At 40.3% G+C, this 25212-nt stretch overlaps 2 protein-coding genes across 2 annotated transcripts in view; one reads left to right on the forward strand and one right to left on the reverse strand.

Annotated features, from left to right (window-relative positions):
- LOC128741235 (uncharacterized) overlaps positions 1 to 25212 on the reverse strand; it is a 54865-nt gene that overhangs the window by 19343 nt on the left and 10310 nt on the right. The window contains exon 2 of the mRNA XM_053836882.1: positions 558 to 800. Coding sequence (XP_053692857.1) covers positions 558 to 735 — 178 coding nt within the window. The 5' untranslated portion in view covers positions 736 to 800. The remainder of the gene's footprint in view (positions 1 to 557; positions 801 to 25212) is intronic.
- On the forward strand, positions 3120 to 4870 carry LOC128741096 (uncharacterized). Its single transcript, XM_053836671.1, has 2 exons — positions 3120 to 3632; positions 3689 to 4870. Exons 1-2 carry the CDS (start codon positions 3120 to 3122, stop codon positions 4868 to 4870), a joined length of 1695 nt encoding a protein of 564 aa, XP_053692646.1.

Here is a 25212-nt window from a genome sequence, read left to right on the forward strand (position 1 = left end):
TAATTAGTAAAGTAAGAAATGCCACAGTGTAGACATATCAAGCTGAGATGCAGAAGACATGAATGCAAGTGAAGACGAAGTAGTATAAATTGTAATAGTCGTTGCAGCAAGTCTAGTCTCAGTCCTAGTATTTCTATGCGCTTCGCAATACATAGTATGAAACCTGGCTTATAAAAGATGTATAATCCAGGTTATCCTTTAAAGGAATATTTGGCTTACATAAGTCACAATTTAAATATTGAGACTCCAACAAAAATCATCTAAATTCACAATTTAATTGCCTTTTTTTTAAATGAACAAACATAGATCTCCATTCAGTTAGTACAACCTATGCAAAATTACACTGCATGGTTGCTACCAGTTAGTCGCCGCTACCCTGCTGGGAGTGTTTTGCCAACTAGCCAACCACTTACTTTAGCGCCACCCGACCGACCGGTCACAACGCCGATGGGTGGCACGCGGGGTGTGGGTCATACTGACTGCAGTATCATCCGACCGATGGCCGGACCGAGACGGGGAGAGGATGATTGTGTCGACAGATGCGTGACTCTAATTACCTGTTTGTACTACTGACATCGATGTGCAGAGGAGCATCAGTGTGAGCAAGGCAGGGAATGCTGCCGATGACGAGACTGGCGAGGAGGAGAAGGAGGAGGAGTAGTAGTAGCTCTTTGATAGTGATGTTATTCCCGGCGCCGCCGGTAGCCGCTGCCGGCGCTCGATGAAGCTCTTCATCGCTAGCGAATTGTTGCGCCGTTCCAAGGTTCGGTCGACGTCGAAGGAATCGAAGTGAAGTGTGGCTGCAATGGAAAAAGAAGGAACACACAAAAACAAAAGGTTATTAAAACGAATTAGAACATCAATATTGATTGCTGTAAGACGGTGGAACCAATTAAATTATAACGGAATCAGGTGTGGTCCGAGTGCGACATTAGCCGAACCGGTTTCGCGATCGATGCGGGCCCCAGAAGCGCGGTGCAGCGTGAGTGAGTGACAGAAATGTTAGTGAACTTGAATAGTATCACGCGCTTCGACTGTGCGCTCCTGCGGCGGACTTCACATCATTGCCAATTCCCTTCGCTTATCCGCGATCGCCTGAGCACTCGGGGGAATTGATGAATAATGAGTTGACAAATGGGGGCTTGGCGCAATTCGACGGGTGATGGCATATTAGCAATCGCTTTCTGTATCTGTCGTGGCGCAAAAAAAAAATAAACGTTTTGCTACACTGTAAGCCACAACACTCTTGCTGACCTTTGGGTGGTTGAGCCTTGTGGGGGTGGCCAGAAGGAGTTGGAAGGAATTTACGGTGTATTGTTTTATGCGGTATGTTATATAGTCGGCTAGAAACAATTCGGGGGATTGAAAATCGTTTTGTCAGCGCTTAGCAATGCTAGATTTTATATGTTTCTGATCAAGTTGAAGTCTGTTTTCTATTCTGCGTTTTCTGCTGGCTATGATTGATTGATCGAGCCAGATTTCTATTCATTATTTTTATAATAAAGGCGTATCGTTTATACCAAATGACTTTACAGTTAATCGACTATGAAAGCACACTTGAAGCAACGCAGTTTTTCTTCAATTGTACCCTACAAACACACCCGCATGCCAACCACAATCAATAAAGCAATAAATCTAGTTTCTTTTGCTACTGCTACTAGTTTGATTAAAAGAAATATGATTTCTACACGGCAGTAGACGGCTAATTCAAAAGTTAAATAAGAATCACTGTCGGATTGTATCAGTACAGGAAGAATAACCAGCAGCGGCGTGCAAAGCCCCTCTGACAGTTCAATAACTTCTTTCTTATGTGGCTTAAGGTCTGCGCTCCGGTTGCGCCTCGACTCACCTCGGACGGTGGATGGATGATTGAATTAATGCAATGCACAACAATCGCAAATCGCCGGCCATGTCCGTCCGGCGTTTGTCCATCTGTTTGGAACTCTTACTACCAGCAGTGCCACCCGCACCCGTACACGGCGGTGGTGGAGTGCAAACCGCAACCGAACCGGTGACGTTTATTAGAGTGCGGAATAAATCACGCCAGAAAAGTAATACAACATGGCACGGAGGAGAATAGTTTACAAAAACGGAACCTCCTTTTTATGACTGCAACTTTAATTGTTCAAACTGAAAGTAGCTTAATACCCTAAGATCTAAATAAACCATGGTCCCAAATGAAAACTCAATGACTGGCGTCCAGAACTCAACTCGTTTTCAATAAAGTCCTATAATATAAAGGGCGTTTAACAGCTTAACAGCTGATACGCACGATATCCTGAGGCATTTTATCCCAAATGTTCTGTAAACGTTCCTTGAAAGAATCCTAGAAGTAATGAAGAAGAAGAAGAAGAAGAAAGTAATCCTAGAAGGCAGGCTACTCTTTCCAAGAAATAAAATAGTTCAAGCTTGTGTAGCTTTCGCCTGGTAAGACGGTGCAGAATCTTGTTGGAAGCTGTATGATGCATTCTTGTAGTGTTTTTTGACGATGGGAAGCAAATACTTCTTTTTATACGGGTCACTTTGATTCGGTACATAATTACACTTGACAAATCTACAGCTGCGAGGATTGCTGTTTCGTATTTTGATTTTGCTGTTGTACGGATAAATTGTTAGGGGAAATATGTATAACGTGCCCCGGCGGGGCGAAATGCCCCACCTGCTTTTTTCGTAAATTAGCACAAATTAAAATGTAATATTAACGAGTAACCCAAGCAATTGATGGACCCACCCTACTATGCAAGTTTGACAGTTGTCACTTGCTGTAAAACAAAAACAAAAATAAATTTCATTTCGAGCAGCTCACGATCTAACTTTTCGGTTCGTTCTCGTAAGCTTTTTAAGTGTTATAATCTGTAAGGAACTGGTTGCTGTGTTTCAGTTGTGTGAAGTGACGTTCTAAAAAGTTATCTCCGGTGGAAAAACGGTAAGAAACGCTGAATTTGCTTCAGTATTTATAATTTTTTATAACAAGTCAAACTCGGTCATAATGCCCCACTTGTGGTGGTGTAATGTGCCCCATTGATACTGCGAATGTGTAAACATACCTTTTTCGTATGTTCTAGATGTCACGGAAACCAAAACCAGAACCCAGACACCGATTGTGGAAAATCGAAAACATGTCTCAAGCCATATCCGCAGTTCACAATGGTTTGTCAAAAAATCAGGCTGCAAATATGTACGGTATTCCAAAGCGTACACTAAGGCGGTATTTGGAAAAGACGGAAGATCCAAAACTAATTACGCTGCCACCGCTAGGAAGTTTTGCCACAGTTTTTTCGCTACAACAGGAGGAGGAGCTGGCCACGTATGCAATCCAAATGAGTGAATGTTTTCACGGTTTATCGTCTAGAGAGATGCGCAGCTTGGCATACCAAATGGCTGAGAAAAATGAAATCCAGCACCCGTTTGACAAACGATGTAAATTAGCGGGACGAGATTGGCTGAAAAGTTTTCTGCGACGTCATAAAACACTTACTCTCCGTACACCGGAAAATACGTCACTCGCACGGGCCAAAGGCTTTAACAGAAAAACCACTCCTCAGTTCGCCGATCTCTTAGAACGTATTTACGCTCAGCATGCTTACCCACCAAGCAGGATATGGAATGTTGATGAGACCGGTGTCAGCACGGTATGTGAAGTTATTATCATTGTTGAACATTTGTTACCTTAATTTTTTTATTTTAGGTTCAGACACGGAATATTAAAGTGATGGCAAAAAAGGGCCAACATCAAGTTGGTAGACTTGTATCGGCAGAAAGAGGTGTCAATACGACTATAACGATGGCCATGTCGGCATCTGGCCAATTTTTGCCACCATTATTCATTTTTCCGAGTCAACGAATGAATGATGCGTTGAAGGTGGGTGCTCCACCCGAATCGATTTTTGCAAGTAACCCCAATGGTTGGAGTACCATGGACACCTTTTCACGTTGGTTTGATCATTTTCTGTTGTTTGCCCATCCGACAGCTGAGGATCCGGTACTCCTTATTTTGGACGGCCACTCGAGCCACACGAAAAATTTGGAAGTGTTGGAGAAGGCAAAAGCTAACCATGTTCGTGTCCTATCCATTCCTCCTCACACATCCCATAAAACTCAGCCACTAGACGTTTCGTTCATGGGACCGTTCAAAGCGTACTACTCAAAAGCTTTGGATTCATTTATGAAACGAAACAACGGCAACCCTGTTACGGTTTATAATGTTGCTGCAATAGTTAATGAAGCCTACACTGAAGCTGCAACTATCTCCGTGGCTCGAAATGGTTTTCGGAAAACTGGCATATATCCATTCAGCCGACATGTGTTTTCGGATAACGATTTTGCCTCCTCTGACCTTTTAAAACATTCCAACGATGATAATAATAATGTTTCTTCCTTGAATATTGAAGCCACTAGTACTGCAGCATATCCACACTTCAGCCTGGATCAAAATCAGCCTTTCAATCTTCAGCAACTTTCATGCAACGATACTGCTCTTGCCATCGATGCTACCACTATAGAGCCATGTAGTGTTTCAGAAGACATGACTACGGATTTAAATACATTTTATTTTGTAGATGAAAACGGTAACCTCACATCACTCGTCGTACAAGAAACCGATGATGATAATCCTATTTCCTCATGTATCGAGGAAACAGCTTTAGAGCCTCCAAACTTCACAGATTCATCAATGCTTCATCAAAGTGACACAAATTTAACCAGTCTTTTTAAAAATAACGAACAACCAAAAGAGGATCCACAGCCGTCATCGTCAAACGTGTTTTATCAAACCTCCAGGATTAATAACAGCCATAAGCAAAAATTATCCGATAACCAGGAAAACCTCACTCCATCAGAACATGTTGCCCAGCCAAAACGCCGTCGATGAGATCGCGATTTTTTAAAAGAATTGAATCGCTCTGGAAATTTCGATACTCCGCCGCCAATTCATGATCTCAAACCAGACCCACATGCACATAGACAAAAGAAACGTAACAGCAATAGAAAGAAGGACGAATGTGCAGACTTAACGCCTTCCCCATATCGGAAGCAGCTTAAACAAGCTCATGCGTCCAAGGATATAAAAAGCATCAAGAAAAGACCTAACCGTAAACCCCATTCTAAAACAGAGGGTAAATTAGAAGATATCATCTGCCCTACATGTGGTTGGCTATTCAGCAACTCAATAAACGGAGATGGATGGCAAAAATGTATTACATGTAGTGAATGGTTTCACACTCATTGTCAGAATTCTGATGAATCTATGAGTTGTTTTCTTTGTTGTTAATCCGCTTACATATATTTTATGAAAATCGCTAAATTTGTTATTTCTGTAATAAATAAAATTGACCCTGTTTTCCTATAGGTAATATTTTTTAGATGTTTTCAATATACAGCAAACTCCCCAGTAAGACTGCTATTAGGGACTCGCGCTGCTGACTATCTAGCCAGTTGCGGTTCTCGGGAAGGTTATCCATCTGACTGCCATCTTTAAGAAGGGACGGAAAAAAATGCAGAATTGTTTCTCTACGTGGCGCTTGCATATATGTTATCTTCTTATACAGGCTGTATCTTGCGCTGCTGACTATCTAGCAAGTTGTGGTCTTCGGAAAGGTTATTCATTTGATTGCCACCTTCAAGAAGGGATGGAAAAAACTGCAGAATTGTCTCACTACTACAAAACTATGACAAATCACGAACTTCAATGCTCAATTTTTTTTCTCACTGATTGCAAAAAAATCGTGGCAATCTACTATCTATTAATGACCATAGAATCTCACCAACTCACTTATTCCATGGGTCTCAGTCACGTGCACATATTTCCAGCTCAACATTTCCAAACATTCTCAACGATTCCTGAAAAAATATATAAGACAATTGCAATTTTCTTTTAAAGTTTTTGTCCCCCATCCTCCTCCTTTGGCTTGCCTTGAAAAATCGGGGGGCAAAAAAATAATTGGTGGAATATAAGTCAATTTTTTTTATTAAATCAATTGTCTGTGAGCTCTACAGCCAAAAGAACTCGTGAAATGGGTGTAAGGAGTATTAACGCTTAACATGAACAGAAATAGAAATTCAAACATGGAATTTTTGAAAATCGGCAAAAAAATTTCTTTCGATTTTTTGTTTCTTTTAGTAGGTTTTTGCATAGATGGCATAGATGGCTCGTAATGCAGTATATTTTTTTTGTGTCTTGCTAGTTTAATGCTAGCAGTAAAAAAGCTCAGATACAGCCTGTATAAGTATATTACATATACGCTAGCGCCACGTAACGAGATAATTCTGCATTTTTTCCATCCCTTGTTGAAGGTGGCAGTCATACGAGTAACCTTCCCGAAGATCGAAACTAGATAGTCAGCAGCGCGAGATACAGGTTTCATAAAATGATTGCATATACGCTAGCGCCACGCAGTGAGATGATTCTGCACTTCTTTCCATACCATCTTAAAGGTGGCAGTCATGTGAATAACCTTCTTGAAGACCGCAACGTTCTATGCAGTCAAGATAACGAGTTATTCCATGTTGGTACCAATTAAGTCAAATCCCATATGCTCGTAGACTCCAATAATGACGTTCGACCGCCTTAATGGAATCACTCGGGATCACCGTCCTTAATAAAAACGTTCTTAATCGAAACCGCCTTATTCGGGGACTGCTGTGTAGTTTTTTTTTTATATAAAACAAATCTAGTTTCGGTCAAATGGGGCATATTACCCAGTCTGCATGGGGCATTTTATACCGCAGCTAGGGCATTTTGCCCGGCATAGTTGAAGAACCTAAAATTTAGACGTCGTTAATAAATAATTCGTAGCACTTTTATTCTGCAATACCAACTAATCTAAACAGTTGCAATAGACTTTCAACTTAAAAACTAACAATTATACGTAGTTTACATGTTACTCGTTGGAAGTATGACTAAGATATATCCATTTATTCTTAGGGGGGCACATTATACATTTTTCCCCTACAGTCATGTGGGCGTTACTCCCCCCTTCCTATCCCACCGTCACTTATGGGAGAACCGTGCAAACATTTCGGAGCCTCACCCTGTTATGAATCCCACCCCTTTTGTCAACCCCTTCAGTTCTGTTTCCCTTGTATGCCAAGGACATGTATGCCAAGTTTGATAAAGAATCGTCCAGGCATTTCGGAGTTATAGCCTCCTCCCCCTGATAGATAGAAGAAGATAGAAGATAGATAGATTGATTTTCACATATTGAACAGCAATGGAACCTTCTAATTTTTATAGGAACATCTCCATAGTATCGCCCTGAAAGCATTCTGGAACCTTTGAACAGCTAGTTGGTCCCGAGGAATATCAGAAAGGCGTGCTGCATGTATTCGATCATTGTGTAGGTTGTGGTGGTTCTGTAGCAGGGACATGTTTGCGTCCGAAAACAGAATTTCACCATCACCCCATGTTTTTTTTTATTTGCAAGGTGTTGCTGCCAAAACTTAGGCAGCAGGCCATGAAATATGAAAACATAACCATGCTGTCGATAAACGCATAACAGTCCCATGTGATATTTCACCACTTTTGAAATAAGCCTAGGAATGATCTATCAATTATTTAACAACAATAAAATAACAATAATAATAAAATTATGTTTGCTCCCAAATTGTTGAAAAAAATACAAAACTATGTCAGTCTCTCGGTACAAATAAACGCATAACAGTTCCAGTAGTAAAAATATAAAAATAAACATCTGTTTTTTGGTAATGCCTGGATTGATTTGACTGCAACAACTGCATCAACAACAATCAATCGGAAAGTTTTATGGTCTAGAAGAACGCTACTGAGCAGAATTTGGATCGGGTGTACGGTTCCGAAGATATGGCCGAAATAAGTTCCAATATATATGGAACTTGAACAAAGAAGCACCTTGAATTATAGCAAACCCATCATGCGACACTTCTAAGTATTGGGAATTGCAAAACTAGTTCATTTATCATTACAAAAAGTGTCCAGGAGGTACATTAGTCACATTCGGATACGTTCTGGAAGCGTTTCGGATACACCCAGGAAAGTGAACAGTTTCTGAGTTGAACCAAACCCCGTCATGCAACCCCACTATAAACACAAAATAACAAATTATAAATAAAAGATGAAATGGCTAGGAGGATTTTCCAGTCAAAACAGTTCAAAGAAAAGTTTAAATACAATTCAAATGGACGATATATTTTATAATTTGTAATTTGGTAAGTAGAAATGCTTATCAACTTGGGGACTGTATTTGTATAAATTCAAGTTTGTAACGTAATTTTCGAACCACCGCAAATATCACACGTGCATAGTATTTTTGATATAAATTAACAAATTATGCTTATGTAGTAAGTACCATTACCATTATACTAAAGTCACAAAAAGGTGTGTTTTTGATCTTAATTTTCGTAATTACTGGCTTTTCAAAACAAGTTTCGAATATTCAGGCTAGTTTTATAAAACTGGTGCTTACATAGTCAGTATTTTTGAAGATCATTTTGAATTCACTTGAACACACGCGTTTACAAGCTTACATTGAAGCTTTATACGTTAGCGTACATATCACCATCCTTCAGTACTAAATTACTACTAGAAACTTAAAGTTGATCTTCAGAACTATTCTCACTCCCGCGAATTTTCAGATGGTCCAGTACGGACATTTTAAACAAGTTGAAATAAACGAGTACGTGAATTATCAAAACAAAAACGACACGTGCTCTTGTAAACACTGCTAAGTCCCCAGCAACGCAAATGGATCAAGGCATGCTTTGACTGTTACGCGGTTATTCTTGCTTGCAGTAACTTCGGATGTTTTTCTTAGTTTTGGAACAAATTTTAAGTCATTTGTGATAAAATTGCTCGTAAAAGTATTCTGTTATGCACATTCAAGTGATATTATGAAGATTTTGACGATTTGTTTCTAAATTCTACTCAACCACTCAGTTCGCTGCGATTTACGATGCTGGTCTGTCGTATGTTCGTATGACTTCCTTTGATATGTAGTTCAGGACGTCCTATCTGAAACCTCAAACGTATATTTAATATGGATGAAATAGTTTTCTTTTGCTTTAGGATGTATGCACTCAACCCACACTATGAGTTTGGAAGTACTAGAAATCACACCCCGTATTTCTTTGGGAAAATACGAGAGCGCTTAAGTACCTTAACTGAAAAATGTTTTCATATTACTTTTTTGTGGATACCTTCCCATTGTTTAATAACTGGCAAATGAGAAGGCTGACACATTAGCTAAATTGGGGGCAATAATCGGTGAAATTTTTGAGAGACCTATCGCCTTTAACGAATATTATGCTTCTTTACGTCAGAAGACATTAACCCTCTAACGGGTAAGACCGTCTGTAGACGGCCTTCGCCTTTGGAGCTCCAGAGCCGCATACGAAATTTGTTTTTAATTGGCAAACTTCAAAATGTGTTCAGAACAAATTTCTTGACATTTTGATACTAATATCATAACATTCTGACCATGCTTTCAAAAGTTATCAACTTTCAAAAACAAAAATTCCGAAAAATTCCGAAAATAATTAATGCGCGAATATTCCCTTTTTTACTTTTGAAGGAAAAGGACATCTAGAACAAAATGATTGACCTAAAAAATGTTTCTATGAGTAAATTTCATGCATTATTTCAATTTTGTAATATATCTGAATTGAAAAAATATCTGGGCAGAGCGTTAGGCATGAAAAAAGAAAAAGAGAAATTGGACTTTTTCTTGCCTGGCGCTCCTCCAGATAATTATTTTTGCATGAAAATCAGAACTTAAGGTTTTTTTGTGGGTACTTTCATGATAAAATAGTCATTAGCTTGATCGCATCGTTTTTATGGTGTTGCCCGTTAGAGGGTTAATTAGTTGGCAAAACTCTTGGGACAATGGAGAACTAGGAAGATAGTTACATTCCTTTATTCCCAAAGTATCAACTAAACCCTGGTTCAAAACTTTTAATGTGAATCGTGACTTTATCTGTGTGATGTCTCGAATTATGTCAAACCACTACTGGTTCGAGGCACATTTATATCGTACAGGTCTCTCAGAAGGTAAACATTGTACTTGTGGAGAGGGTCATCATGACATAGAACATGTCATTTGGCAATGCCCAACATACCATGCCGCTAGATCCGTGCTTAAAGATTCCCTTAAATAAGCTAATGTTCCTGTTCGTGATATTTTAGCAAGTTTGAACCTTTGCTACATGTCTCTTATTTATACACTCCCCGCTCCTTACCGAAATTTCACCTAATTATTTAGTAAAAAAATGAAAATATAAAAAATTCGAGAACATCCTTAACATAGTCATTTTTTGTACAACAATTGTAAATCCAATGAACTTTTCGAGCTTTGCCCGATTTGCATTCGAAATGTCTCCAGTGTGTGCCGGTAGGAACGCTCTCGCTGGCGGGCGGGCGGCGCGCGCAGTCTGTCACGGATGGGGTCGCGCATGTACGAAATCCACCCGCGAGCCTTTCGAGCGTCTCGTTCGTTTGTCCATCGGTCCACCGCCGGCCGTACCGGGTTTGTCGACGGAGTGCGGCTACAGCCGGAGAAACGCCAAACATGTGCGTCGATAACAATGAATAATTTATCACTGCACTTTGAGACTCGCTTTTGGCGTTGGCCGTTTTCTAGTTGCACTTACGAAACGGACGATTGTTCGGCAAACTATGTGCTCAAGAGCCGTACCTTTCATAATCTCACTGAAGAGCACCAGCGAAACCACCACTCTGTGCAGAGAAATAAATCACATTTTGCCATTAACCCTTTGAAAATAGACACGTACTGTCATCAGGTGGAATAATTGTACCACACTCTGCTAATACTTTTTGTGCTTGTGAATATTTTTAGTATCCGTTGAGTAACCAATGTTTAGTACCTACTTTAGAGGCTCTCTTGTTGCAGGAGATTGAACTCAGTCAGGCTATGTAATGCCAAAGAAATAAAAAATACCAAATTCATTCTATATGTTGGTTTGTGTAAATATATAGCGTGTTTGTCGATATTTCTACTGTTTTCGATTAGTGTTAACCACAATTGGCCTATTTTTGGCACTCTTTTGACGTCATCCGCCGAATAAATGGACTTCCATTGTAGAGCTTCAACATTAGTTCCCTCGGTTTTACACTTATTGCATCACGCTGCGGCTCTTCCCAGGAGAAAATGATTACCTGAGAACGCAATTGTAATTAAAATGACATAATTTAGCGGCGCTAGCGGTTAACCAAAGCGCCAATTTTCACCTGCTGCCGAACAGCGTTGACACGTAACCTCTCCAGCTCCACTGCTTTGTACGTTCAGTGCCGCATTGGGCTGGCAAGCGCACGGCCACGGGTCGGTTGGAGCAAAAGAGAAACGGCCTCGAAGGGAATGCGCCGCAATGCGATAACTCGCGCTCACCGGACGGGAAGGGCAAACATAGGCGGAACAGCTGATTAGTCGAAAAAAATACAACCTGGAAAACGGTAGTCATTTGCAAAAGAGGAGACACAAAAATCCCAATGGAATCAGGTGTGTACTGGTTTCATCTGTACGTTTAGTGTTCCATTAGATCGCAAAAGCTGATTTCATCGTCATCAGGAAAATTTTACCTTGTCTCTAAAATGATAACATTTATGCTGCAGTTTGAAAGTTTGTCTTAATAAATTTGGTTCTGCGAGATAAGATCTACATTTTTTTGGTTATCAATCAAGCATTGAAATAAAACGAATATGAATTCGATACTGTAAGTTATCCACACCTCTCGGTCAAACCGGAAGTACCCATCTTCGACAATTGGTAATTGTGCAATTTCAATTCCAAAAAGTATACCGTCTCCTCCCAACCACGTACCGCCGGAAGAGAGCTCCGGCATCGTGTGATCATGATCATCGTATCGAAATCACCAACACCTGATCGTCTGGCACACGCTGGATGCCAGGCTGCTGCTGGTTGAGAGGCAAGGTCAATGCTATAAACCGCACTACGAAAATGCTAATAACCCTCCGCCTTGCACCGTATACATACCTATGCTGACGACGACGGCGACGACGGCGGCGACTGGCAATGCTCAGTGCGAGTGCACATTACGATCTGAGCATTTGTCAGTGACTCACGTTCGTCGTCTCCTTCCTTCTGGTGCGTATTGCCCAGCACACGACTGATGAACATCACCCATGTCACGTACGCAGCCAGCCAGCGAGGTTCATTTGACATGCAATTGGAAACTCACTACCTGAAGCTCAGAGCTGATGGTACCACGACTGCAGTAGGATTTAATTTTCTACCCTGCACCTTGTGTCGGCATTACTGATTTGATTCCGGAATTACTCAAACAAAGCTGTACGTACCTACGTCATCCGCCGACAGTTAGTTTGGTTTGACATTGTTTCCCCGTATGTTTTTTTCTTTTACCGAACACCTGACTATCGCACTTAGCGAAGCCAACTTTCATTCAACTCATTTATTCATGCATTCATTCATTCACCTAACGAAACTCCCCGGCAGTAAGGCGATGGTAGCGAAGACCACCGAAAGTGAAGGAGACAAACCTTTCATTCATAATTAAAAACTCATTTCTGCACCGGACTGCGTTCAACCGGGTGATAGCTACAGGTATATGTCGTGTCCAATAAATTCATTTTGTTCCAAAATAATTACTTTGTACATACTTCTGATGCAATTGATTGAACTAGGTCGAACCATATTTTTATTTTTAGAACTTTGTTTTTTTTCTGCCGTAAGATTCAGATTAGAGTTGTAAACCATTTGGTGAAGTTTTTTTTAACTTTTAGTAAAATATGACAGGCCAGTAATTATTTCTTCTCCGGTTGAAAATAACCCTTCTGTCAAGCATGGTTCAAAAATCTAAGCGAATCGTTTGCTTAAGAAACTCCACTTGTTGAAAAGCAACAAGAAGCAACTCGAAATATTTTATAAGGGGTTATAACGGGGTTCGTGGAACTAACTATGTTTGGAATTTTAATAGAACATGTACCTAGGATTCAAAACTGCCAAAAAGTCATGAAAATTGAATCATGTCTAATGGTGCTTGTTGGGTTTCTCAAACAAACGATTCAAATATATCGAATCATATTCTTCATATTTTTTGCCATGGGATTGCACTCTGTGCAAGTGCGCAGAATGGTCCACAAGGGTGAAAAATGGAACTTTTTTCCTACCGTGTTTTATTTTCATTTTAGCAATATAGTGACCTCGGAACTTTTGTTCGTAGGAATATCAAAAGTCAAAAGTTACTCATGGCTTATAATGATAAAAATAAAAAAATAACTTTTTTGTATTGGAAAATACAGGCATAGTTTTTTCGGCAAAGCTATAGCAAATATAAAGCTTAACAAATTTGCTGAAGAAATAATATCTCTATCTCTTTCGGGTGTAAAGTTTTACTGAACATTTTCTTTGGAACTTCTTCAAAAATTAGTTTTTCATGCATAGTTTTTGTTGGTTGCGTTTTACAAGAACGTATTGTTCTAGGCAATTATGAAAGCACTCAAAACACACGTTTCTGTAGAAGGCCGCGAATCTATAGGATCTTTCTGTACAAAGTTATCACTTATTTGTTAATCGGAGGACCGGAGGGGTCTCTCGCTACAACCCCAAGTTCCTGGTCGAACCACGGGGGACTTCCGGGGTGGATACTCACGATATCTTTTTCCTTAGCTAGCTCGATCTACAGGGAGAGATTCTCCTTCTCGAGGTCGGCTTTATTACACCGATCGGGGAGACACGGCGTCCACTAAAAAACTCTCACTTTAGTTAATTAATTTTATTAAAACTAACTGCGCTGGTAAGAGCTAAAAATGTTATTTCTTCAGCAAATTTACTTGTTTTTACATTTTCTACTACTTTGCTGAAGAAACAACGTTTCCTACTACTAGCACAAAAAAGTTATTTTTTTATTTTTATCATAATAAGCCATGACTAACTTTTGACACTCTCAGATTATAGGGGCGATTTATTCGAACAAAAATGCTAAAGACAGGAAATGCTAAAATGAAATCATAAGACGCTAGAAAAAATACATTAAACGTGAGCATTAATGTATGTTCCGCCACAACTTCGGAACGCCTACACGGTTCTTCAAATTGTAAAACTGGTGATTGGGGAGCCATTTTTACGGAAGTAGTAGATCCTGATTTTTGAGCGTCAGCAGTAAACTTGGTTTAAATTCGTAGAAAACCCACTAAATTGGGCACTTTTTTGATTCCAGCTTATGACGGATTTCACGCCAACTCATCTATAAATATATTAGGATATATTATAGATTAGATTAGGCGAGATTATTCTGATTTATCCTATAAATAAACACGAATATGGATAGTTAGATAGATATAAAGAGACAGAACACGAGATAGATACAGAGAGAGAGAGAGAGAGAGAGAGAGAGAGAGAGAGAGAGAGAGAGAGACGATATTAAAACCGTGACTGAATGAGGCAAAACGGGTCGCAAAAACAAAGAAAAAAGAACGTGGAAAAAAGAAAAATGAAGCAATAATAAGGTGATTGGACAGAAAAAGAGAAGGTGAAAAATGAAGAAGAAAAAACGGAATACGAAAGGTGGAAAAGAAAAGGAGAAAATACGAGAGCCGAAAAATTGTGAAACAAAAACAAAACAAGGGGGAAAATGGAGAAATCAGAAAAGAAAATCTAAACGTGGCAGAAAAGCAGGGCGTAAGAAGTGGAAGAACGGAATAGCTGAGAACGAAAAAATAGTAAAGGAAATGAAAATGAGGAAAAACGGAAGAAAAAAACTAAAAACAAAATGAAAACTAGGACTAGAAAGGGTAAGTGAAAAAGAGGAAACTGCTGGACAAAAAAAAAAGAAACACTTAAGAGAAGAGGAGAAAAAAACGGCAAGTATTGGAAGAATGGAGTAGAAAAAGGATAGAACACGTAACTGAAAAAGTGGAAAAACGAGAAAGAACAAGAGGAAAAACGAGACAAGGAAAAAAAGAAAAGAAAACAAAGAAACCAACAACACGAAGTAGGCTTTAAGTAACCAAATCCAAATTGCAGTCTAATTTAACGTCCTATGTTCATTCCGATTCTAACTCCGATTTCTACTCCAACTACAAGTCTGATTTCTATTCCCATTTCAACTTTGATTTCAAATCCAATTTCATAATCCGCCGATACTTTTGTGATAAGAAATGTATTTAATAGATTCGCCTTCCTACGATTACACGACTTTCTCGATTTTTTCCTATTTTCGACACTGTGGTTGAAGATTGAATAACTGTCGCACAACTTGAACAGCTATTCTAGCGATTTCCTGTTCATGACTAAAAACTATTATGTAAACCGGCACGGATCGTGCGGGCCTAGGCCGTGTTCGTTGGGTTCGATTTCGGTATTTAATGGGTCGATTTGTTAACCGGTTCAATGGATTTTCTATCACGAAACCAATGCAAACATTTATGTAACTGAAATTATAAGCTCAGTAATAATTGGGTTAATTATCTGTGCGTTGAGTTGTTCATTCAATGTACTGAGTCCTTGACAAACAAGACGAGAAAAGTGAGACACGCTTACCTCTCGATAAGAGAAAACTAAGATAGAATAAAAATAATTACTAACTACTTGTGATTGTCTAACTACAGTCCTAAATGAGCAAATATCTTATTTGTTCCACAAAAATTAAAATAGGAAAATAACCTTTGGCGCTATTATTACCGTTAGAGGTCAGTTTTCAACAGTTATATTCTATTTAAAGGCAAAGTCTAGAAGAATCTTACTGTGCCGCATGCCTTAGAAACACTGGGACGTTTGTCATTCCCCAGCAGACTAACAGAAATCTGTCATCTAGATAAAGAGTCGGAACCGATGTGGCGACAGAAATGCCCCATAAAGCAGAAAAACCAAAACCGCAGAGAAAATAACTCAAAAGAACACGCGTGTAAAAAATTCCAAATATTTCCCTTTTCGCGTCCGCAGCCGGCTCGGCACGACGACTGGGAACTTTCGGCACGATGGCTTTTACGATACCGGTTTGCAAGTGAACGAATGACAAAGCGACCGGTTGGCTACTATGGCTATATGGCCGGCCCCCCTTCGCACGTGTGTTATTCGCTTGCCTTATTTCCCTCTGTGATAAGAGAGCGAACAAGAGATTAAAGTCACCGTTCGCACAGCACAGCACAGCAGCATCCTGGCGCTGGCCGGTTGTCACGCGTCGTTTCCTGCCCACTGAATCATTCGCAGCTTCCAAGCAATTTTCTGGCTCGATGGATATTATTTTCTTTTATGTGGACCACGTACGTGTGAACGATAACCAATAATGAGCTTAACGTGCTTTTCATCGGTTCTGGGGGAATTCATTTTTTCAACGTGCATGGAATTAAAAATGCAAGTGCACTTTAAGTTTTCATTTTTTCAAGCTCTGAAAATAATTAAACGTTGCTTCTATTCTCTGACTCTGAATTTCATGATTTTTCTACGTTGAAAGACATGTAGGATAATTATAAAATTCAGAGACTGTTGAGAGACTCTTGTTAACGCGAAACAAATAATCGGGCTCGCTAATTACCAGTTGCCTAAAAGTTTTGAGTTTTATTTGGAACGGCTGAGAAAAATTTCGAATTTGCTAATTTGGTACAATTCATGAAAAAAATTCGAATACAAATCAATACAGGTTTTTAAACTGAAATATTAATTTTTAGAACAATTTTCTCTTCTTTTAGTACTCCGAATTTGATCAAATGCCGAGAACCGAAAGCTGGTTTTGCGGGTTTTTCGTGGCTCAATCTTTGCATTCGCCAAACAGAATGAATATAAAGAAATCAAACGCATAATGATTTTTAAATACTTCCGATGGCGCCCGGAATCTTTCAAATCGATATTCGGTACTGAGAATCAAAGAATTGTATTATACCTAATTCAGATGATTGTACATTTTGGCAGCATATTGTTTGTCCTTCTCAATTACTCATCACATTCTTTTACTACCCGCAGCTTTTATTGGCTGACTCAGCTTATAAATAAAAGAATTATCATCGGTTGAAAATCACTACAAACTTTGCAGTTTTTTTTCAGCCAAACCTTTTTAGCCACACTTAGCCTAGACAATTGCTGTAACCAGTATTGATTGCCCAAAAGCGTTTGCATCCACCATCGATACGGAACCACCCAGTTAGATGACGGCTGAAGGAAAAAGTGAAAATCTAGGTCAAAATGTTCCGCAGGCTTACCGCACCGCCGCGCCACCACCGTCAGTCAGGGTAGAACTCTCACACGAACCGGCACACGTATCGAAATAGAAAGAATGCAATTTATGAACCAACAACAACGAAAAAACGCCATGGTAAAATATAAATTGTTTACGATCCTTCCGACCGATGTGTGTGTGTGTGTGTGTTTGTGTAAGTTTGTTTGGATATGGATGCCAAGGAAGGGCGCGAAGAATTGGCAAATGGCACAGCTTGGAAAGGCGAGGAACCTTAGTCAGCAGAAAGAATGTCATATTTTGTCTAATCCATGCATAAAGCACATTCGCTGAAACTCTGAACCGGCCAAGAAGAATGGGGCAGGCCACTGCCGAGGGCGTCAAGCACTTTGTGCATAAATCATTGTCACCAGACCAAACAACTAAAACAACTACCACTGGAAATGTGCAATTTTCAGTGGCCGGCGAACTGTGGCCGAAAATTCTAACAATCCAGGAGCTTGACGTTGACCAACTTGGAACAATTTACGTTCCAATTAATTTGCAGGGCAAGGTTGGTGTCAAACTTTATATGAATAGACAGCCATTCCTCACGAAGGCGCAATTTGGTGGTTAAGGAACCTGCAAAACAGTAATAATAATAATATCGATCACACAAAACTCTGCTGCTGCACAGTAGCATTCGAGATATAAAAGCAACACTAAAGTAATGCGTTGTAGCTTAGTAGGTATTTCACTTCCACTACCAAAATATTCACGCACAACCGATTGTTTGGTGTTTTACGCAAATTATGACATAGATTTTGATCTATATTTTGATGGCAAAACTTGCAGAACAAAGTAAATTTAGTTGTTTTGATTCACCTTGTGATGGCTAGTATTCAAATATCTGTCTAGCTGAATCCTGCTACCTGGTGCAACAGCAGTAGAAACTTGTTCGCAGCCAGTTTTTTCTTCGTTTTTGTTTTTTCCATTTACCTGGAGTCATCGGACGAAACTTTTCGTGATACGTTTTTGTTTCACAAAATTTTTGGTTTATTTTATCAGAAAACGGCTTGAGTCGGTATTTGAAACTGTCTTACTCAATTTTGATCGCAAACCGCATTTGAGATCCTGAGCTTGAGAAATTTATCCTTATTTAAATCGTTATATCGTTCCTTGGTGCTATAGGAACTATTGCTAATAATATTTTTGCCAAAATTAATTGTACGGGTAAAAATGTACAGAATAATTATGATCATGGTTGGAGCACCCTTAATTTCGTTATATATATTTCGTGTTCCATAGACTTCCGTAGAATTTCGTCCGTTTTTTAATTAACCTGTACGAATGGCATTTATCAAGGTTTTCAACTTATCGCTTATTCTAAGGAGGACGGTAATATGCGATACATTTCCACTTAAAATGATTCAAAAACTTTTCTGTTTTATCTGAAAAATAAAAGAATCCATACATTGTTCAGGTTTGTTTCCAAAAGCGAACTGATACCAGAAGCGAATGTACTTATTACAAAAATACCGGCCGATTAGGTTAAAAACACCGGACATTTGGGAGAAATTGGATTTAACCTTCCGTTACTCGCGCTGTTGTATTTTGTAGATTTTTGATGCCATTTTGTTTTAAAGTAACAAATCGATGTCAAACCAAAATGTATTCTTCAATAAACTTATTATGAACAAAATGACATCATTATTGAATACAATGCTTTAAACTGTTCAGCAAAACAGCTGAACATAAACCGAAATCGTAAAAACGATGCAAGCGGCGTGTGAGTGGTACCGCACTTGGTCCCTACTGGAATTTTCTCTTATTTCTTCATAAGGGAAAATGGTTATTCAGCAGTTGATGGCCATTTCGCAGGTGTGCAAAAGTTTATAATTTCGTGACTTCACGGCGCTAGTGTATGGGCTAGTTTTCTGAATGTGTTCTATCTACGGAATCTGTTTATTTGTATGATCCTGTTTTCAGAAAATGGTTTAGTGAACCAAAAATGCTAGACTGATGAACGGAAGTATCCAATTTTCACACTATGTATCATCACTGTGCAAAAAACTTTCTAAACATCCTGCCCAAGTAAATCAAAACATCACATCAGCCCTACTTTCTGACCACAGAGGCCTTACTTTCTGCCAACAGCAGAAATGTTATCATGTGATGACATGATTTATGTGGAAAATATCTAAGAAAACACGATAACTACTAGAACAAAATTTAATCAATAGAATGCTATATCATTTAGGAACGATTAAAGGATCTTTCCGAATGCAGCAACTTGTATATGGCCGCAATTGTAAGATGTACAGTTTACAGCGAGTTCTGGCGCTGCCTGGTGACAAACTTATAAAATTCTATCCCCTAAACGATAGGTCTTAACTAACTGAATAACTTTGTTGAAGACAGTAACTTTCTAAATAGCCAGGATTCCGAGATATTCCGAGATAAAGATTGTTGTACAAAATACAAAGTTGGTGTTACAAAAGTTGGCACGAGTAACGGAAGGTTAAAGACAAAACTGAAATGGGAATAGAATTTAGACTTGGAACTGAATAAGAAATGGGACTTGAAATCAAATATGACATAAGACAAATTAGACTGCATTGCTATTTAATTTTCCATTTTTTCTCCTTCGCGTCTTGTCCCACTCTGTTTGGAGACTATAAACACTCTCGTTTCATTACTTTCTACTACCGTCCCCTCCTTTTATTGTAAAAACTACCGTTATAAAAAATTAATCGAACATTTTACTCGCACAAATACTACGCAGATACGGTCAGGCATATATTAATATTTTTTTGAAACGATGATTCTACAATTGATGAAGGGACGGTAAGGGAAAGTAATGAAGAAGGATTTTTTTATTCGGGAATGAAGGGGAAGGGTGGAAAGGAAGGGGGGGTAATAGGTAGCTATGCTTAACAAGTTGTCGTTGTGACTCCTATCTTTTGTCCAATGCTGGAAGGTGCATGAGTCGAACCAAGCTGTAATCAGAGATTATAACCGGATTTGAACCCACAACACCTGCCAGAGCGTGTCGCTCACTGGTACCCGTGTACCTTTGAACCACAGAGGCGCTGGACCCCAAGTAACAATTTGGGTTTTATTACACTCTTATGATGGCATTTAAGACCAAAATTGGTCATGAAAACCGCCATAAGAGTACAATAAAACTCACATTGTTGCTTGGGACCAGTACTACGTACTACATGGGCGTAGCGACGGGGGGGGGGGGGGGGGTTTGGGGGTTCAAACCCCCCCCCCCCCAGGAGAAAATTTGTTATACACTTTCAAGCTTGAAATTTCACAGCCAGCTATTGTTTAAAACACAGGAAAATGTACGGGGTTGATTGTACTATCCTCGTCGGCGTCGTGAATCTAGAGTCGGGGTGGTTCGTGCTGTTTTAAGCCCTATTTAATTCGATCTTGGGTTCCTCGTCGCCCATTTTCCAGGCATCTCTGAAGTCGCAGTTTTTTACTTCAAAAATAAAAAATGTTGCTTTAGCCCTGACGAGCCATCTCGCACGTTGAGTCGCTCTGCGCCGGTGTCGGTGGGGTTGTTGTATAAAACCGTTTTCCTTACGACGTGACTGATTCACTGTAGTTTACCGACTTTCACCACATGTACATTGGTAATCTTCCCAAGCAGTGTATGTTGCCCTTGATTCATGCACCTCCGCTACTCTTCGCTTCCAGCTTGTACTTCGTCAAATGTCGTCCGCAAAGGCGCGTAATTCCTCCGTGAGCATGGTCTATCGATATAATAGGGGGTTTGTACATTGTCAGGTTCCTAAGGTGGCTTATGCCTCTTAATCGCAGCGTTTGGCGAACCTCAAAGTAGGCCCGTTGTCCTGCTTGAATATGCCGCAGGATCTCCTTATTTGTGTTGTTGTCCGCGGCTACCAGCGATCCCACACACTCGAGCTGATCTACTACTTCTGGTTCGTCGCCGTCAACGATTACCGTCCGCGAAAAAGCACGTTCGTCTCATTTGGTCCGCGTTAAATCAGACCAGACCAAATCGCAAAGTTTAAAAGAATGAGTTAATGACACCAAACGATCAAGAATTTTCTAAGCTAGATTTTATTCTAATAAGACTACATAAATGTTGCAAACAGCCAGTGTTATGAGATGATTTCGAACAATTTATAGCTGCAAACCATACAGAACAGCAAACTTTGAACGCATTTTTCTCGAAAAAAACATTCTGTTCATAGAAATCCATTCATTGTGTTCTGAATTACGCAAAGCATGGAAAAATAGTTTAGGACGAAAAATCAGTGAACGGAATCTGGAAACTAAGATTGCGAACGGTCCTCCACTATTGACAAAAAAGTAAATAAATCAACCTGTAGACCGCGTAGACAAACCAAGCAGGCGGCGGCGTCGCCGCGCACCGGGTCGGAAAACAAACAATTTCGTATATACATTGTCACAACAAAATATTGAACTTGAACGGCCAATTTGGCTTTGTCGAGCTTCCCGTGTCCGGAGGAACGCGAAGAATATTATTACCTAGGTACCAACCGTCATCTCGTCATCGTCTTCGCATTCGCGATCGTGGGAGTTCTTCCCTGATGGAAGAAGGCAAACGACTAGAATCTCGCTGCACAACTGGCCGGGCCCAGCCAGCAGTGCGTTATGAAACAGAGACAAGTGCGCAAACATACTTGAGTTGAGAATTCGTTAAGAAGTTCTACGATTGCCATTGTCATTTTGATGATGGTCATCGTCGGAAGGTGTTTTTTTTTGCAGTTGTTGATTTTTTGTTCTGTGCTTCGCCTTGCTCCGGTAGGATATGCTGCTAGCACTATATTTAGCCGCGGCTCTGCTGAATTGATAAATTGCCCAGTAGTGTGCTTCAGTGCTTCGGGGAGATGATTGCGCAATATTTACCAAATTATCCGGAGTGGGGGTCTATTTCTCCTAGCCGAGATGAGATGGTTAGTCTTTGCATATCCGGCTCGAGACTGTCGAGTAATTATGATGAACTCGACGGCGGTTTCCTGTTCAGCGCGCTGGGAAAGAATGTGTATGAAGTGATGTTTTTTTTGTTTCGCTTTTCATATTGTGCCAATTGTCAATGACTATAAATTAATCGCAAACGCGTTCGCCTAGCAGGTTAAATAGAAATAGTCAAGTACGCAATTCTCATAAGTTTAAGCCGAATTAAACGGTCGAGCGCGAGGCCCCGCTCAAGAGCTTTAGTTGTGATTTGTGATTCGTAGATGCTCGGTAATTGACGGTGAGTGAGTATTTTTTTTGCGCGGTAGATATTTTTGGACTTTTGGATAACGCTGCTGATAATCGCCGGAAATTGTGCTTGTAGTTCACTGCAGTATGTTGTGGTGGATACGTGGATAAGCTAGAAATAAATAAACGAAGATTGGAGTTGGAGATTGCCAACATGCACATGCAAAATAATTAGAGCAATACAAACGTTGTGTGTTATTTGAAATCCCACAAGTCAAGTGGTCAAGTTTTTCTTCATTACACACCGGGGTACGCACGTCTGCAGACATTTTTGCAGCAAATACTTTCGATACAGTTCAGAGCAGCAGCCGAAAGCCGTCAACCATTTTCCCAGCTGGAACTCCCGGTTTGCACAGCGATAAGTATTATGCTTTATCCTAACATTGCTTCATATTGGATAACTCGTATATTTTTTGCACATTCCGTCGATGAAACCCCGGCCGGCTTTTGCATAATTGGCCGCTCGTGACTCCTTGTGGCGTAGAGTAGCCAGTGCTATTCTTGCACTTCATAAGAAAAGTTTTCTGCTTTACCTTGAAAACGCTTGAAGGAGGCCAAAATGTCGCTGCCACCTTATATCATTTTTGTCGATCAATTACACGAAAACAACCCTTCAAAAGAGACATCGTAAGTCACTGCCGCGAACGTATGAATCCCAAGTGGCGACCGGTGCGATGTTTTGCTGCTCAGATGACCCAGATATACAATTCGGCAACAGGCTAGATTTTCCTTTCGGTTACGCCACGTTTCGGCTCTCGGCATGATGCATCGCCACTTGAACGCCATTCGCGAGACGCGATCAGCTGATGGACAAAGGCGTGTGCTTTTGAAGTCAATTGCTGTTATAGTTGCGGTCGCGCTTCAGCCACTGCTTGAATAATGAATAGTGCATTGGGATGGACATCGCAAACTGGCCCAAAAACAGCACAAAAAGTGCGGGGAATGCTCTTAGGATAGTATAAAGTTAGTTAAAACTTCTATTTCAGATTTGACATAAACTCTACCTCTAAGAAGTGTAGATGTTTGTTTGTTTTCTCATGAAAATGATTGTTCTGTTAAAATAGGTGGGTCGAGTCCACGCACGTTTTGGTAGCAAATCAATATTGCTTTACTTTTCTAAAAAGAATAGTACAACCAACTCAAGAAAATAATATCCGCACCTTTCCAAGACAATCCAACCGTCTGGATAATTTTCATCTGAAATGCGAAATTCCAGTGCATCATGAAAAATAAGCGCATTGATGCTAGGAATTACAACGCTCTTAACTGGAAACGGTAATTAATCATTCACCATTTCTTTCGAAGCTAATAGAATTTTATTGTGCTCCCCTTGATTCAATGCCAATGGAATGCATTTATTATTACACCGAAGACCCTCGAACGTAATTTCTTCGGCGTGACTCCTGAATATGCATGCAGGAAAATTATACCGAAGGCTGGATCAATATAACCGTAAACTGCACGGTTGCAACAGTGCAAACAGTATTTATTATCTTCGAACCAATCCCCCCGTGCGCCGTACTCAGACGGTTGTGCATTTAGATTGATCCTAAAAATAGGAAAGCACATTTTTCATCCTGCTATTCGCATCACATTGACCCGTTCCTCGCCCAAGCTGGATGATGTTGCTATCAGTTCTACCCGTCCATAGTACCGTGTACAGAAGCCTGCCCGGTAATTGCTCCCGAGTGTAATAATCCTCCTTAGTTGCAGAGAATATGTATTACTACGATAGAAATAGTTGCCTGGTCATTCTCTGCGCGGATGAGCGTAACATTCCAATGCTGGGAGCGGCGGGCTGGTGGACGAGAATAAATTGCTATTAGGAGAAATTCCTCACACAATAATTGTATAGATCTGAAGCCTGCGGAAAAACTAATCTCTTTGAAATTGCATCGCTCATCATTGCACGCTTCTTCCATGCCCTGCCGTCCATCAACCTGCACCGCAGGGACAGGATTCACGCGAGAATGGCATGTGATGTAATGCGCACTACTTGGGCCTGATCGGCAGGTAGTCACGTAGGAACCACCGACTCAAACATCATCATCACCAACATCATCATCATCATCATCATCATCATCATGCGCATCTTCTCGTTCTTTCACTTCGTTCTTAGCCGGGAACGAAGTCCAGGAAAGGTTGAAATATCTTCGAACGCTACTGCTGCCTCTTCTGTGGGTCGTACCCGAAGGCGCAAAATCGGAGGCCTCATTCCTCGCGAACCGGCTTATTTCAGGAGGAGATCGATGCAATTATCACATAGTCGAGGAATCAATGAACTCTGGCAACGGGTGAACGAGCATACATACATCTTGTTTCATGTCTTGACAAATGCTGGACGTCCTCCTCTGGTGAGCTGCGTTTTCGCTCCGTACATATTTGTCTTGCACGGTAGCAATTTACCGGCCGCCGTCCGCCCGCCCGTAGACCCAAAGTAAGTATGTTGGCAAGCCTTCTTTCGTGTGAAGCCAGTTAAGCGATGTGCCAGGCCAGAGTGAAAACCAGCTCATAGTGAATGCACCGGCAATTCAAAATGGGCACAAGTAGGAAAGGATGATGCAACAGCTGGACCGGATTTGATAAACTTGAACTTGAGCGGGTGTGTGCTCTTGTCTGCCTGTGGGGCAGTGCTCTGATGTAATCACAGAATCTGCTTTCAAGTGAAAAATCCTAACTCAATTAAAGCGACAGTAAAGCAGGTGGCATAACAAGAGAATCGTATGTTTTGTCCTACCATTATAATACGAACAGACCTACAACCAGTCGACTGTTTAACAACACTCCGGCAATACCTTCACAGAAGGCTCAACAAAGAACCAGTTTTATTTT

This window comes from Sabethes cyaneus, chromosome 3 (genome assembly GCF_943734655.1).
Source record: "Sabethes cyaneus chromosome 3, idSabCyanKW18_F2, whole genome shotgun sequence".
NCBI lineage: Eukaryota > Metazoa > Arthropoda > Insecta > Diptera > Culicidae > Sabethes > Sabethes cyaneus.

Coding starts and splice junctions, on each gene's coding strand:
- LOC128741096 (XM_053836671.1), top strand. CDS start 3,120: ATGTCTCAAGCCATATCCGCAGTTCACAATGGTTTGTCAAAAAATCAG. Junction 3,633..3,688: donor ATGAGACCGGTGTCAGCACG/GTATGTGAAGTT, acceptor TTTTTATTTTAG/GTTCAGACACGGAATATTAA.